The sequence below is a fragment of the Cyprinodon variegatus genome, unplaced genomic scaffold (genome assembly GCF_000732505.1).
Source record: "Cyprinodon variegatus isolate N-32 unplaced genomic scaffold, C_variegatus-1.0 Scaffold2169, whole genome shotgun sequence".
Lineage (NCBI taxonomy): Eukaryota > Metazoa > Chordata > Actinopteri > Cyprinodontiformes > Cyprinodontidae > Cyprinodon > Cyprinodon variegatus.
Genome location: NW_015152622.1, coordinates 19,923 through 33,887, shown reverse-complemented (window position 1 = coordinate 33,887; position 13,965 = coordinate 19,923). Strand labels below are relative to the sequence as shown.

At 42.2% G+C, this 13,965-nt stretch overlaps 1 protein-coding gene across 1 annotated transcript; it reads right to left on the bottom strand.

Moving 5' to 3' along the window:
- Positions 1-504: 504 nt before the first annotated feature.
- Positions 505-13,390, bottom strand: LOC107105225 (calpain-9-like). Its single transcript, XM_015405349.1, is given in 15 exon segments — positions 505-569; positions 1,150-1,207; positions 1,292-1,372; positions 1,444-1,480; positions 1,660-1,868; positions 3,595-3,752; positions 3,835-3,995; positions 5,009-5,025; positions 5,027-5,084; positions 9,120-9,205; positions 10,845-10,928; positions 11,064-11,232; positions 11,322-11,456; positions 13,230-13,234; positions 13,328-13,390. Coding segments are annotated over 15 exon segments (1,386 nt in total).
- Positions 13,391-13,965: the final 575 nt, after the last annotated feature.

Sequence of the window (13,965 nt, the reverse complement as noted above, 5' to 3'; positions counted from 1 at the left end):
GCCTCACTGGAAACCTGTCTCTGGCCTGAAGCTCTGGGAGAGCTGCCTCACTGGAAACCTGTCTCTAGCCTGAAGCTCTAGGTGAGCCTAACCTGCTAATCTGCCTTGGTGAGCCAACCTGAAGATTCCTATGTGGATTTAACCTGAAGACTTCTATGTGGAGTTTACCTGAAGGTTCCTATGTGGAATCAGCCTGTTGTTCTCTGCAATGAGCTGGAAGCTCAGCCTGAAGAATCCTATGTGGTCATTCCCCTGTTGTTCTCTGCAAAGAGCTGGAAGCTCAGATCAAGGTCTGCCATGCTAAGCCTGAAGCTAGATGCTTAGTTTCTCATGAACTCTGCTAACCAACAGTCTCCGGTCCCAGTTAAGACTTTAGTGATCCAGCTTGGACCAGTTCCAGACCCAGTTTATGTCCTTGTGTTTTGTGCTTTATTAATAAACTCTGTTGAACTTTTACCCCGTTTCCGTGTGTGTTCTGCATTTTGGGCTAAACTCAGAGACCCATCATGACAGGTTCATGATGCTGTGGCAGGTGCTGAGGCTCAGCCCTTCAAACTGGATCTCTTTTCCTGGGGACAGAAAAATGACCAAACTTCAGCAAATCTTAGACGGGCTGATGGATTCTAGCACCATCCCAGCTGCAGGATCAGTAGAGCTGGTCTTAAACTTTTAGGAGAAAACGTAAAACCAGTGAAAAACTAAAAGCTTCCTCATTAAGCATCTCTAAGCAGTTTTGTGGCTTTGTTTTTTTTCTCTTCTTCAGGTCACACTTTTACAAATTATGGATAAGTTGGTGTTTTAATGTTGCTGTTCATTCCATAGATTGTGTTTTCTTTACTATTCTGATCTTTTTTTATCATTGGTTAGCAAATAAAGTAACTAAGCCCTTATGAAGTGACCATCTGCTGAGTGCCAGTGTGATTCTTATTTAATGTGATATATATTACAGTCCCTCAGTCAGGAAGCCTCAGCTGATGGTCCTGAACTTATTAAGTCTTATTTAATAACTATCACTCATTATTTCATCATCTATTCCAGCTTGTCATTTATCTGTTTTCATCTGAATCGTATTCTCTCTCTCTCTAGCTCTGTTCGAGGTTTCAGAAATGAGGCATAAATGCTTGATTTTGCCATTTTTCTTCTACTTACGTCGACTGAGAACACCATTCAGCATCTGCTGCAGCTCCATCACAGAGATAGCCTGGTCCTGTTGTTATGTAAAAGAAAGCGAAGCTGCTTAGAATCTGATCCCAGCTGGTGTTGCTCTACGCTGTGAAAGGGTTTTTCTTACCGAACCGGCCAGCTGCTCAAACAGCCTCCTCAGGCCTTTCTCCTCATCGCTCTCCTCCTCTGGAGGGCTGGGCATCGGGGGCTGCAGGAAGACATTCAGCCTCAGTACCAGCAGAGCCACTAAACAGCTGTTATTGTCTGGGGTTTAATTACCTCTGGCAGGTCTGCGTCCACGTTGGTCCCCATCTCTCTGTTTAACAAAACACGTGTCATCATGAAGTTTTTTAAAGCAACTTTAACAGCAACAAAGAGGCCAACACCATGAGGGTCATTTTATCTCAACAGGATGTTTAGAAGAAGTCTAGATGTTTCTACTAGCTGTAAACAGTAGAAGTTCACTAGACTAATCAGTGGACTCTGAACACTCACATGGCTTTGGCTGCTTTCTCTGAGAAGATGCGGATGAGGAGGTCGGCCTCGCGGTGGGGCTGGAAGGTGGTGGGGACCAGCAGGTACTTTCCAGGAGGCAGGGTGAAGCGCTTGGACACCTACCGCATGTTGATGTACGTCCTGCTGCGAGCCTTGGAGGGGTGGTAGCGGAAGAAATCCTTCCCCACTTGGTCGTCATCCTCTGGAGCCTTTATGACCAGAGAGAGAAAGACATGGGCTATGAGTTTGAGAATAAACGTTAACAGATCATCTTCAGCCCGGCTGTGGTGGAATGATCACAGCATCAAACAGAGTGGATTTTTGGGTAGGAAGGATCCTGATGCTCTGATGTCAGTATGGTGCTGTGTCTCCTTCAGGAAGAACACACACTACTCCTCTAACCAAAGCTAAGAATCAGCATCGACTTTAATTTGATGGTAGAACATTTTTCAAAAAGCAGAAGATAATGTCAGGAGATCCAGGAGGAAACAAGACTTGCCCAGAAGGCTTAGGATTAGTTTCCTCCTGAAAATAAATGACTGAGTAACTTCAGTGATCAAGTTTTAATGTAAAATTTCTGTGTAAAAATAACACAGAAAATACATAATTTCTGTTTTTTCTTTTTTTCTTTTCTTGTTTTGTTTTTCTCCCTTTTTTCCCTTTTTTTCTACTTCATTTCAATCAGCAAATGTTTTGGTTCTTAAAGAGATAAAATAAAAACAGTAAATGCTGAAGCATCAGATGATTTATTCTTTTTCAAAAGTTAAATGCAAATTTTATTTATTTTTTTATTTTTTTTACTCCATACATCTCAGTTCATGTGCAATAATGTTATTGCTGCAGATGAAAAATATCTGATTTTTTCATTACTTTGGAAAACATCTTCCCTCAGATTTAGTGTTTTTTATGTTGTACACACCCTCTGCAGTGCCTCTATGGCCCACCAGGGGGACCCAACACCCAAGTTGCACTGAAAAATGTTATATAAATTAATCCATTTCTCTTGAAATAAGTTTATTATCTCTTTTTCATTTTAACAGGTAAATAAGAATTTTTTTCAATGGAAAAGATTATTTACGCCTAAAGAAGAAAAATTATCTCCTTTATCTTATTTTAACAGCATAAATATCTATTGGTCTTATTCTAAGGTAGAAAATATAAATTTCATGGGCACAGATTTAAATTCAAATTAAGTGCAAATATGTGCAGTTTTTGACTAGTATTTATAGTTTAAAGACATATTTTTTAAAGGCCAGATTAGTAAACACAGATTAAGTATTGAGGTTTGCGCTGGGATTAGGATACGGTGGATGTGTGGATGACTGGGGAAGAACTTCAAGTCCATCTCATTTAATTATAAACTCATCAGGGGCTGGTAGTTTTCATGGACACAGATTACTGATGCCTCAGACTTCCTTTAAATGTTCCATTAGTGTTTTCTCTCTGCAGACAGTATTTCCTGCATAATCAAACTTTATTGTTTGGAAAAGCTGGATTACAGTGCAAAGAACTAAAACCTTAGAAATTTTTGACCTCTGTTTTTAGTGTATTTTTTCTGTATTTCTGCAGGTATTCATGAGACATTCTACCATCAGTATAAAATTAAACACATTTAAAAAAGAATAACTCAGCTCGTTTATCTTAGTTACAATGCACATTATCTAATGATTTTATTTTAAGGGTAGAAATAGTTTGTCTATTGAGTGATTACCTTATTTATCTGCTCAGTTTAAGGACAAATTCACCTGCTTTAAATTTTTTATTTATTTTTGGATATTTTTTTTGAGCTCTAAGGCTGTGATGAGGTGGCTAGCTTGCACTATGACCAAAGATTTAAGGCGTGGTAAATCTCAAGTTGAAAAGGTTGATGCTCTTATGCATTAGAGTGCTTCACTGTTTACCTCTAACCCAGCAGCACGGGAACATTTTACTCACCTCATACACAGCAAAGCCAATTGTTTCCAGGTCCAGGCCTTCTTTCCTCAGCTTCCGTCTGTTCTTCTGCATTAGAGCAATCACCACACTGCAGACGTCGTCATCATCATCAGCGTCCTCCAGCTCCAGCCTAAACTGTGGGTTGGTCCAGAATGTGTCTGCAGATCAAAGGGTTGAGGTCAAAGATGGCTGCATCTGAGTCAATATTCTTGTGATCTGCTGAATAAATTATCAGCCCACCGATGTAGTTCCTGCAGCCTCCAGCGGTGGAGCTGCGGATCCAGTTGCCCTCAAAGACGTTGACCTCCCAGTGGCGTTTTGTGTTATCATCCAGGGCGTCGGGGGTCATGTTGCAAATCTCCACCTTGTCAAAATTCCTCTTGAAGTCTTCAAACTCCATCCTGGAGTTCAAAAACAAAAATCAAACACAACCATCCATCTGTGAATCAACACGTCTGTTTTCCACCTGCTGGACAGACTCTTCCAGCCAAACGGACCAATCAAAGCATCATCAAGCATCGATTCTCACTGATCAACAGATTTCTGGGGGTTAGGCGCCTTGCCCAAGAGCAGACTGACTCAAAATCAAACCTTCAACAAACATCATGGCTGTTTTTTGCTATTGGGCCAACACAGAAAAACACATGTGAATACCACGTGTGGAAACCATGTGCCACATGTTCAATAAATAAAAAAAAAATCAGATTCAAATGTAGAAGCACATCTATATTTGGGAACATCTCAAATGTGCCTCAAATGTGAATCACATGTGCGTCAAATGGGAATAAAACGTGGAAATGTGTATCAGATGTTAATTTCCCATGTGAACATTACATGTGGAACCCATGTACTACATGTGAAATAAATAAAAAATCAGATTCACATGTAGAAGCACAGTTATCTTTGGGGAGATCTCATGTTTTTCCACATGTGATTCCCATGTTTTCCACATGTGCCTCAAATGTGAATCACGTGTTTCAAATGAGAATAACATGTGGCATTTTATATCAGATGTTAATTTCACATGTGATGCATCACTTTCATGTGAAACCAGTGTGGTCTTAATATATGGTGCACATGTGATCACAGGTTTCACATGATCAAAAGTAAAAAGGAACATTGATCACACAAACAAAAACTTGATCACATGTGGACATGTCACCAACATATGTAGAAGACTTCCGTGGATTTTTTATGTGGAAAATGGTAATCACTTGTGAAATTCTTACAATTATGAGGATGGAAATCTTACGTGCGAGATTGGAATCACTTGCGAACACATGAAGTTCATGGGATATTTTTGTAAAGGAATGTTGCCCAAAGTGAAAAACTTTCATCATCCATCATCTGTATTTACATATGTGTACATTATTGTAATTATTTGATTCCCAACAAATAAATTCAGAGTTCTCACCAAAATTCTTCATCTTCTTGAATTCTGAAGGATCCGGGATTTCTCTGCTTTGTCAAAAGAATCCCACTCTCTGGAACTGAAACAGACGAGGCAGTGAGTGATCGGCAACATTCTTATCAAGCAGACATGGGGAATGTGGAGGGAACTTCATGCTGTTCTCATTTTTTATTTTAGAACCCTATAACTTTTCTAAACTGAGAGAAGGATCCTCTAGGGGGCCAGAGGCCCCTGAGAAAACACTGAAGTGATGATAAAAAAAGGAAGAGAACAGTTTGATTTGAAGCTTCAACCAAAAGGCCAGATTTATTCCCAGTTTTATTTGGGATTAATTTGGATCATCCAGCTTCAGTACAATCAATAAAGCTCTTCCAGAAGTTCTTGCAGAATGAAACCTTCAAAGCAGGATCTAAGTTTAAGCTGCAGTCTGGTTGCTAGGTGTTGAACAGAGTAATGGAAAGTCTGCAGGTTCCTCTGGTTCGATTACAGAAAAATCAGATAAAACTTTGAAGTAAAGGGTTAGACATCAAGGTTATTTTAGAAAAGCCTTTCACTAAACCGTACTCAGCATAAATATCTCAATTTATTTATTCATTTAAAGCTCCTGTTTTAGCACAGGTGCTTTTAATTTGACAGTTCACAGACAGGACTGTCATGTTCGGATTAATGTGTCTAATGTGTCTTTCAGGAGTTTCAGGTTTGTCAGGAGCATAGAGGCGTGAAAGGGCGTCGGGTTTAATGTTTTTAGAACCGGGCCGGTAAGAAATGATCAGATTGAATCTGGAGAAAAACTGAGACCAACGGGACTGATAGGGATTGGATCTTTTTGCAGACTGAATTCTTGTGATCTGTCCATACCAGAAAGGGATGCTCTGCGCCCTCCAGCCAATGCCGCCATTCTTCTAGAGCCAGTTTAATGGCGAGGAGTTCTCTGTCTCCGACGTCATAATTTTGCTCTGCGGGAGAGAGTCTGCGGGAGAAAAATGCGCATGGATGAGCTCTTTGGTCAGAAGCAGAAATTTGGGACAAAACTGCCCCCACCCCAGAATCAGAAGCATCCACCTCCAAAATTAACTGCTTGGAGGGGTCCGGTTGGATGAGGATGGGTGCATTAGAAAACAGAGCTTTGAGTTTTTTAAAGGCAGCCTCAGCCTCCGCAGACCAGTGAAAAGTCTTTTTGACAGAAGTTAATGCAGTCAGAGGCTGAGCTGTCTGGCTGTAATTGCGAATGAACCTCCGGTAAAAATTTGCAAACCCCAGAAATCTTTGTAGTTGTCTTCGGTTCTCGGGAGTGGGCCAGTCCAGAACCGCCTTGATCTTATCCTCTGACGGCTTCACCTGCCCGCCCTCGAGCACAAAACCTAGGAAGGTGACAGATGGATGATGAAACTCACATTTTTCTGCTTTAACAAACAGTTTGTTTTCAAGAAGTCTTTGTAGAACCAAAAGGACGTGCTTTTTATGTTCAGAAATGTTCTTGGAGTAGATCAGAATGTCATCAATATAGACAAAAACAAATATGTTCAAAAAATCTCTCAAAACAAGCAGGGGCGTTGGTGAGATCAAAAGGCATTACCAGATACTAAATCTGACCTAGTGGAGTCTGAATGCGGTTTTCCATTCATCTCCCTCTCCGATTCTGAGGAGATGATAGGCGTTTCTTAAGTCCAACTTAGTAAACACAGTTGCTCCTTGGACGGGTAACAAAGGCTGATGCTAACAAGGGTAATGGGTATTTGTTCTTGACAGTAATTTGGTTTAATCCTCTGTAATCGATACAAGGTCGCAGAGATCCATCCTTCTTGCCAACAAAGAAGAAACTGGCCCTGAGAGGAGATGAGGACGGTCGGATTATACCGGCGGCTAAGGACTCATTAATATAATTCTCCATAGTCGCCCTCTCGGGTTTGGAGATATTATAGAGCCGACTGTTGGGAGGGGGGCCCCCAGGAGAAGATCGATTGCACAGTCGTAAGGTCTATGCGGGGTGAGAGAAAGTGCACTAACCTTGCTGAACACTGGTGCCAGGTCATGGTAGTCAGGAGGAAAGATCAGGCGGGTCAGCCTCTTGACGACTGGCCGGAGACTGAGTCGAAGGTGCGGCGGAGCGGAGACAGATACAATGGCAGAATGCAGACCAGGACTCAACATGTCTTTTTGACCAATTTATGTGTGGGTTATGGTGTTGAAGCCACTCAAAACCAAGGACAATGGAAGAGCTAGCTGATGGGAATACAAAATATGAAATAGTCTCTCTATGTTTACCAGAGATCAGAAGTTCTAGCGGCTTGGTTTGGTGCGTGACCTGAGGTAATTGTTTACCATCGAGGGCCGAAAATCTCAGGGGCTTGGTTAATGGGGGGGTTTCAATGTTTAATTGTTTGACCAAACTGGAGTCTATCAGATTCTACTCACAGCCTGAGTCTATCAATGCTGATAAAGTGAGGGATTGACTTTTGAAGAATAGAGTTGCAGGAAACGGAAGACGAGGAGATTTTTCAGTTTGGAGATGGTCCGCCAGACTCCTCATTTCCTCTGGCGGATCCCGGCTTTTACCTTAGCTGGGCAGGTTGAGACAAAGTGTCCAGGTTCTCCACAGTACAAACATAGGTTCTCTTTAAACCTCCTTTGCCTCTCTTCAGATGAGAGCCTGGTGTGGCCGATCTGCATTGGCTCAACTTCTGAGGGTACTGTGGGAGGAGAGAAGTAATGAGTCTTAGTAACAGGAACAGATACAGGTAGATAACGGTTCTTAGATCTGGACTCAACTTCTGAGGGAACTGAAGAAGAAGAGACGTCATTAGTCTTAGCAGCAGGAGCAGAAACAGAAAAGACATGGCCTCTAGATCTGGACTTGGGTCTGGCTCGCAGTCTGTTATCTAAACGGATTGTTAACTTAATTAGTTCCTCCAAAGTCGTAGGTTCATCGAGAGTGGCCAGCTCGTCCTTAATAGAATCAACAAGGGCGTGAAAATAAGAGCTTTTGAGCGCTGATACGTTCCAACCGGAAGCAGCCGCTTTAACCCGGAAGTCGATAGAGAATTCAGCCACAGTTCTATTACCTTGCTTGATTTCCATCAGTCCGCGAGATTCAGAGGACTTATCAGTGTCTTGATTGAAGACTTGTTTAAATTCCTGAATGAATTCCACAAAAGTACAACCAAAACTAGTTTCAGAAGAAAATCTGGCTTCCGCCCATTCTAAGGCTTTTCCGGACAATTGTGACAAAATAAAGGCGATCTTCCTCTTGTGATTTGGAAAACTCGACTGAGAATGTTCAAAAATTAGCTGACACTGGAACAAAAATCCCTTGCACTTACTTGGATTGGATTGCCAAAAAAAGTGGTCACCCACTCCTGACCACTCGTGACTGGTCATGAGTGGGTTTACTGCTGAGGAGGACAGAGAGATTAGTGGAGGTCCAGGTATTTTGCAGGTTGTGAGTGTTCAGGTCAGTACCTGTTCTGGAGTGGAGCAGAGCTGCAGAGGGGGGGAACCTTGAGGGTCCAGAGGTTGTCGGCAGGCTGAGGGCAGAGGCGGAGGCAGAGCTTACAGAGTGCAGGCAGATCTCAGATTGAGTTTCCTTCCAGTAATCTTCGGAGAGCGGGCAGGCAGATACTTGACAGAGACAGCTCTCCAGAGTTCAACTGAGAACGAGCAGACAGATCACCGGCAGAGAAACTCTCCAGAGTTTCAGGTATTCAGGCAGGATCAACCTGGGAAGCAGAGAGGAGAAAAACAGGATCAGGTTTGGTTTACAGAAAGTCAGAGTTCACAGACAGGCAGGTTGGCTCATGCTTGCTAACCGTTACTGGCAAACACTCTGGCACTGGAGTGAAGCCCTCCGCCTCCTTAAGTACAGATCTCCTGATGAGCAGATGGGAGACAGGTGGTCCGGTCGGCTCATGCTCCAGGAGATCTTGTGGTGGAGAAAGTGGACAAACCTCCAGATCCCAACAAGGACATGGGTTTGACAGAGATTAAGAAGAGATGTGATAACGTTCTAGAAGCAGAACATGACATCTATACACTTCACAGTCCATCTGCTACACCTGCCTGTGACATTAGCATTTATTTTATTTTGAAAGTCAAAGAGTGAATATTTTCCCCCTACTTGTCGCTCCAGTTGCCGTTCCACTCCACCTGACCCCATGGGTTTTTGAGTCGGATCAACTTGATTCTCTGGCCTCTGAAGTTTACCTGGAAAACAAAGATTATATATATAACCCCCCTTTGTGAGCTTTAAAATAAAAATATATTCCCCAGATTTCCTGAAATATAATTCAATAAATTACTGATGGTTTTATCTTTAAAAACCTCAACAGCTCAAATCATTGCAAAATTTATCCAGAAATTGGTAATTTTGAAATTAATCAATTTGTCCTTCATTTTAAGACGTAAGTATGATTATCTGCACATCAGATAATTTATTTTATTTTAAGAGCTAAAATCTTATTCTCACAGACGATCATTTTTCTTAACCACTTAAATCAAGTGCAATTAAACTTTTTACAATAAAATCTACTTTTACTTTTTCGCAGGCAGATAATGATAAATATGAAGATTGTTAAAATCCAATGGCATCCAATCCTGTATCTAATAAAGAAGTAAACAGTTAAAGTGCTAAATAATCACAGTATTTAGTTTATTATTATGAAATCTTGTTTTGAGATTGATAAACTAGAAAATGATTCCAGATTTTTGGTCTAATTTTGATTGGACTTTTTTTAAAAGACACAAGCTGCTCTTACTGTAATGGATTACTGTAATGGATATGGATGGACCCAAAGACAACCCGCAAACAGGTCAGTGAAGCTTTTACAGTCTTTGAGAGGGTGGCACGGACTCCCGGGAAGTACGGTCAGGTTCAGCGACAGGCAGCTCCTGACCACGGGAAGACTCGGTTGGACTCAGTCTGGTTACAGGAAAGGAGGGAGCTGTGCTGAGGAAATCCAAGGTTCTTAATCCAGGTTCGGTCCGGGTCTTGACGAGGGGGGAGTCGGTTAATCCAGCAGAGGTATCCAAGGGAGAATCCAGAGGAAGTTCCAAGTCCAGATCCAGTTCAAAAATCCACAAAAGCAAAGACAGTTCAAAGGGGCAGGCAATCTCAGTTTCTCACAGGCAGGCTAGGTCAGAAACACGGGTTGACAGTCCAGATCACTGAGGCTGACGAGCAGGGCTCAGACGGGCAGACAAAAATCCAGAAAGGGGTCAGGCTGGCTCAAAAACAGGGGCAAAAACAGGTCGAGGTTCAGACAGGCAGAGCCACGTAAAAAATAGGCTGGAAGTTCTCACCGTGAGGCTAAAGACGTTCTGGCACTGGAGGCTGGAGGGACGGAGCCTTTAAGCAGGAGAAGAGGAGTGAGAACAGGTGCACTGATTGCAATTAGCAGCTCCAGTGCCAGGAACGTTACACTTACTTAGTAAATCAACCTTGAAGAGGATCAAAAAGAGTTTTTACTGTAAGATTGTAAGACGTGGTTAGATGGACAATTTTTGCAGTGTTTGAACCAAGATTAACTGTTCTGTGAATGTGGTAGGCTGACCACAGTCAAAGTAGACATTTTAGTAGACATGTTGGGTAGGTCGTTTTTTGCCCCACCGCCCCTGAGGAAGATGAAAGATGTCTGCATCAAACTGAAAACTTTAATAATTTCTTCTACTTTTGACCATTAAAATTATGTAATAACCAAGATATTCCCAGACATTCCACAGAAAGCAGGTATCCCATTTCACCAACAGCTGCCCAGTTTCAATGTCTACAGAGATAATTTACTGACAGTTTCTCCTAATTCAAACAGGTCTGACTTGTTTCTGACTCATTGCTGAGGGGTCCTACCTCTTCCAGGCCTGTAATGGAGTAGGCGTGTCCCTTCACAAGGCCTGTGCTAGTCTTGGCTTCAGACTCGGCAGAGCTGGTGATCTGGACCAAAGAAAACCAAAGAACTGAGACCAGTTTGAACTGAAACACTGATCCGAATTTTTGAATGAGAGGATATATTTAACATGAATCCACAGGAGACTTACATGAATCGCTGGACGGCAGAATTATTCTTACATCAATGGAGCATCCCATCATGTAGCCTCTGTCTAAGGCCTTTTTCATGAGCGCAAACAGGTGTTCTGGAGGTTTCCGGCTTTCATACACCTCTCCAACTCCACCAGTGAAGTCCTCTATGGCCTCCATGGTGCCGCCGCCTTTAAGGGACTCATAACTGCCATTAATCCTGACAAAACCAGGAAAGAAGAGGATGTATTAAGCAATAAAACTCAGTTTCATTGCTTTATTCCAATCTGATGCTGTCAGTGACCTTACTTGGTGTAGGATTTTTCCATCAAGGTGCTCCAGAACTCATTATTGGAGGCAGAGTGAAGCATGATGAGCTGATTTCTCACCGTCGGCAGCCTGTTGTCCACCACCACATCCAGCCATTTTTTTGTGTTTCCAGAACTAAGTGGGACAAGATAGAAAAAAATCACAAAAAAATCAGCCTTTTATTCCATGGATCTAAAAAACCTAAATCTGTATACTAATAAATATTAAATGTATTTTGTAATGTAGAAGCATATTTATTTATATAATATTTGTATTGACAGGAATATAGAAACTAAAATGCTATTTCCATGATAATGTGAACAGACTTGGCAAATAAAGTTAATTCTGACTCTATACAATATAATTACAGTGCAAAAAAATGAAACATAAATAAGTTGAATTTATGGAGCAGGTAAGAAAGACAACTTGCCATGGAAAAAGATGATTTATGTCTAACCTATTAATGCCTATTGTAGCAAATATGCAACAAACCTAAGAACCTTTGGCAAATCCTTGTTTCTAGGGGGACTGATTCAATTCAATTCAGTTTATTTCTATAGTGCCAATTCACAACACATGTCATCTCAGGACACTTTACAGTTCACCAGATCATCCAGTCAGATTGATTCAAATATTTCTGTCTAAGGAAACGAGTTGATTGCATCGCCTCATAAACTTGAAGGCAATCCCTCACTATATTCTACACAGCCTACATTCTGAGATCAACTCTGTGTGGCCAGTTTTGCAGTCATTTAAATATTTCATTTTTTTAGTTTGTATATTTGTTATGTTTTATCTGTTTTGCCTACTCTTGCAAAGTTGCTACATACCTGTCTTTATATTTCATATTTTTGTGCAATAGTCAAAGTAAAAATTTCAACTTAATTTGTCATCTACTTAAAGGCAAGAAACACTCTTTCCTGTTTTATATATTCCTGTATGAATATGTAGGCATCAAAGGCCTAAAATAGGAAAGAAACAACACCATTATCCTATCCTAAGATTATATTATATTATATTTATTATATTGTATTATATTGCCCTGCGATGGACTGGCGACCTGTCCAGGGTCCTCTCACCCATTGACTGCTGGAGATAGGTACCAGCAGCCCTCACGACCCCAATTGGGACAAGCGTGTCAGATAATGGATGGATGGATGGTATTATATTATATTATATTATATCTAACTATCCTATTTTAAGGGTAAATATACTCACATCTCATTAACCTACTCAAGTTAATAGGAAATACACTTATTTGAATGAATCTTTACTTATTTTTAGATCTGTTTTTTTGCAATGTAAAACTGAAAATATATTTTTCATTTAAATTAAGTTACCTGTTACCAGTCAGAGATAATTATCTTTAGAAAACAACCAAAATGTTGAAATGTTGAATGTTGAAGACACTTGGTCCTGAGGGTGAGGTGGAGCTCCTATGTGGCACCCATGCTGCAAGGCTGCTCAGCAAGCTGCCCCCAGAACAGAGAGCTGATTTCGGCAGATGCATGTTCAGCCAGTCTTAGAGAAGTTACACTCTCTACGACCTAGCTCAATGGCTAAAGCATGAAGCCTGGTGTCAAGACTTTGATGGCCAATTATCTTCTAGAGGGGTAAAAGCCAAGCCCATTGCTAAGACTAGCACCAACCCAAGGAAGCCCTCTGTAACTGTGTTGCATGGAACAGACAGTACACCTAGGGAGGTCAAACCTACAAGTGACTACTGTGCATTCTGCGACAACCGAGAACACCACCTGAGTCAGTGCATGACCATCAGTAAGCTAAACAAAGAACAGCTAACTGAGTGGATCAAGACTAACAAGAGATGTTGGTGCTGTGCGCACTCACACCAGGGGGCTCAATGCACCTTAAAAAAGACCTGCAATCTGTGTCAAGGTTGACACCTACAGGCACTACACGACGTCAATACAGCGACTCAGAGAGGTCCCACACAAGCAACAGTGCCACCTCAAGGTGGCAGCACAACCTCCACTGAGGTATTGTACCTGGATCGGCCAGCTGAAGGCAGCAGAGTGCTGCTGAAAGTGGTCCCAGTGTTCCTGTACCATGGCGGCCGCACTCTGGACACCTATGCTGTATTAGATGACGGGTCAGAGAGAACGATGCTGCTGCCAGCTGCCAATGAGGCATTAGGTCTCCATGGAACTCCTGAGTCCTTACCTCTACGTAGTATCAGACAGGATGTCCAAACCCTACACGGAGCCAGCGAGTCCTTCGCCGTTGCCTCCAAGGCAAGACCCAAGACCAAGTATCAGATCACCAATGCCTTCACCTCTACCCGCATCGATCTCGCCGACCATACGTATCCTCTGGAACAGTTGCAGAGTAAGTATAAGCACCTCTCAGGACTGCCTCTTCAGCTCTTCAAGAGGGTCAAGCCACTCCTGCTCATAGGCAGTGACCACCTCTACCTGGTGACTCCTACCCAGCCAGTACGACTGGGTCCACCTGGTGGTCCAGCAGCGGTCCACACCAGGTTGGGCTGGGCCTTGCAGGGCCCCTACAGTGCCTTATGCCAGATCTCCAGCCCACGGCACTGCTTCTTCACTTCAGTTCCCCCTCAAGTCACTGAGTTAATGAGGAATGTTGAGAAGCTGTGGCAAGTTGACCTCATAGCACTCAG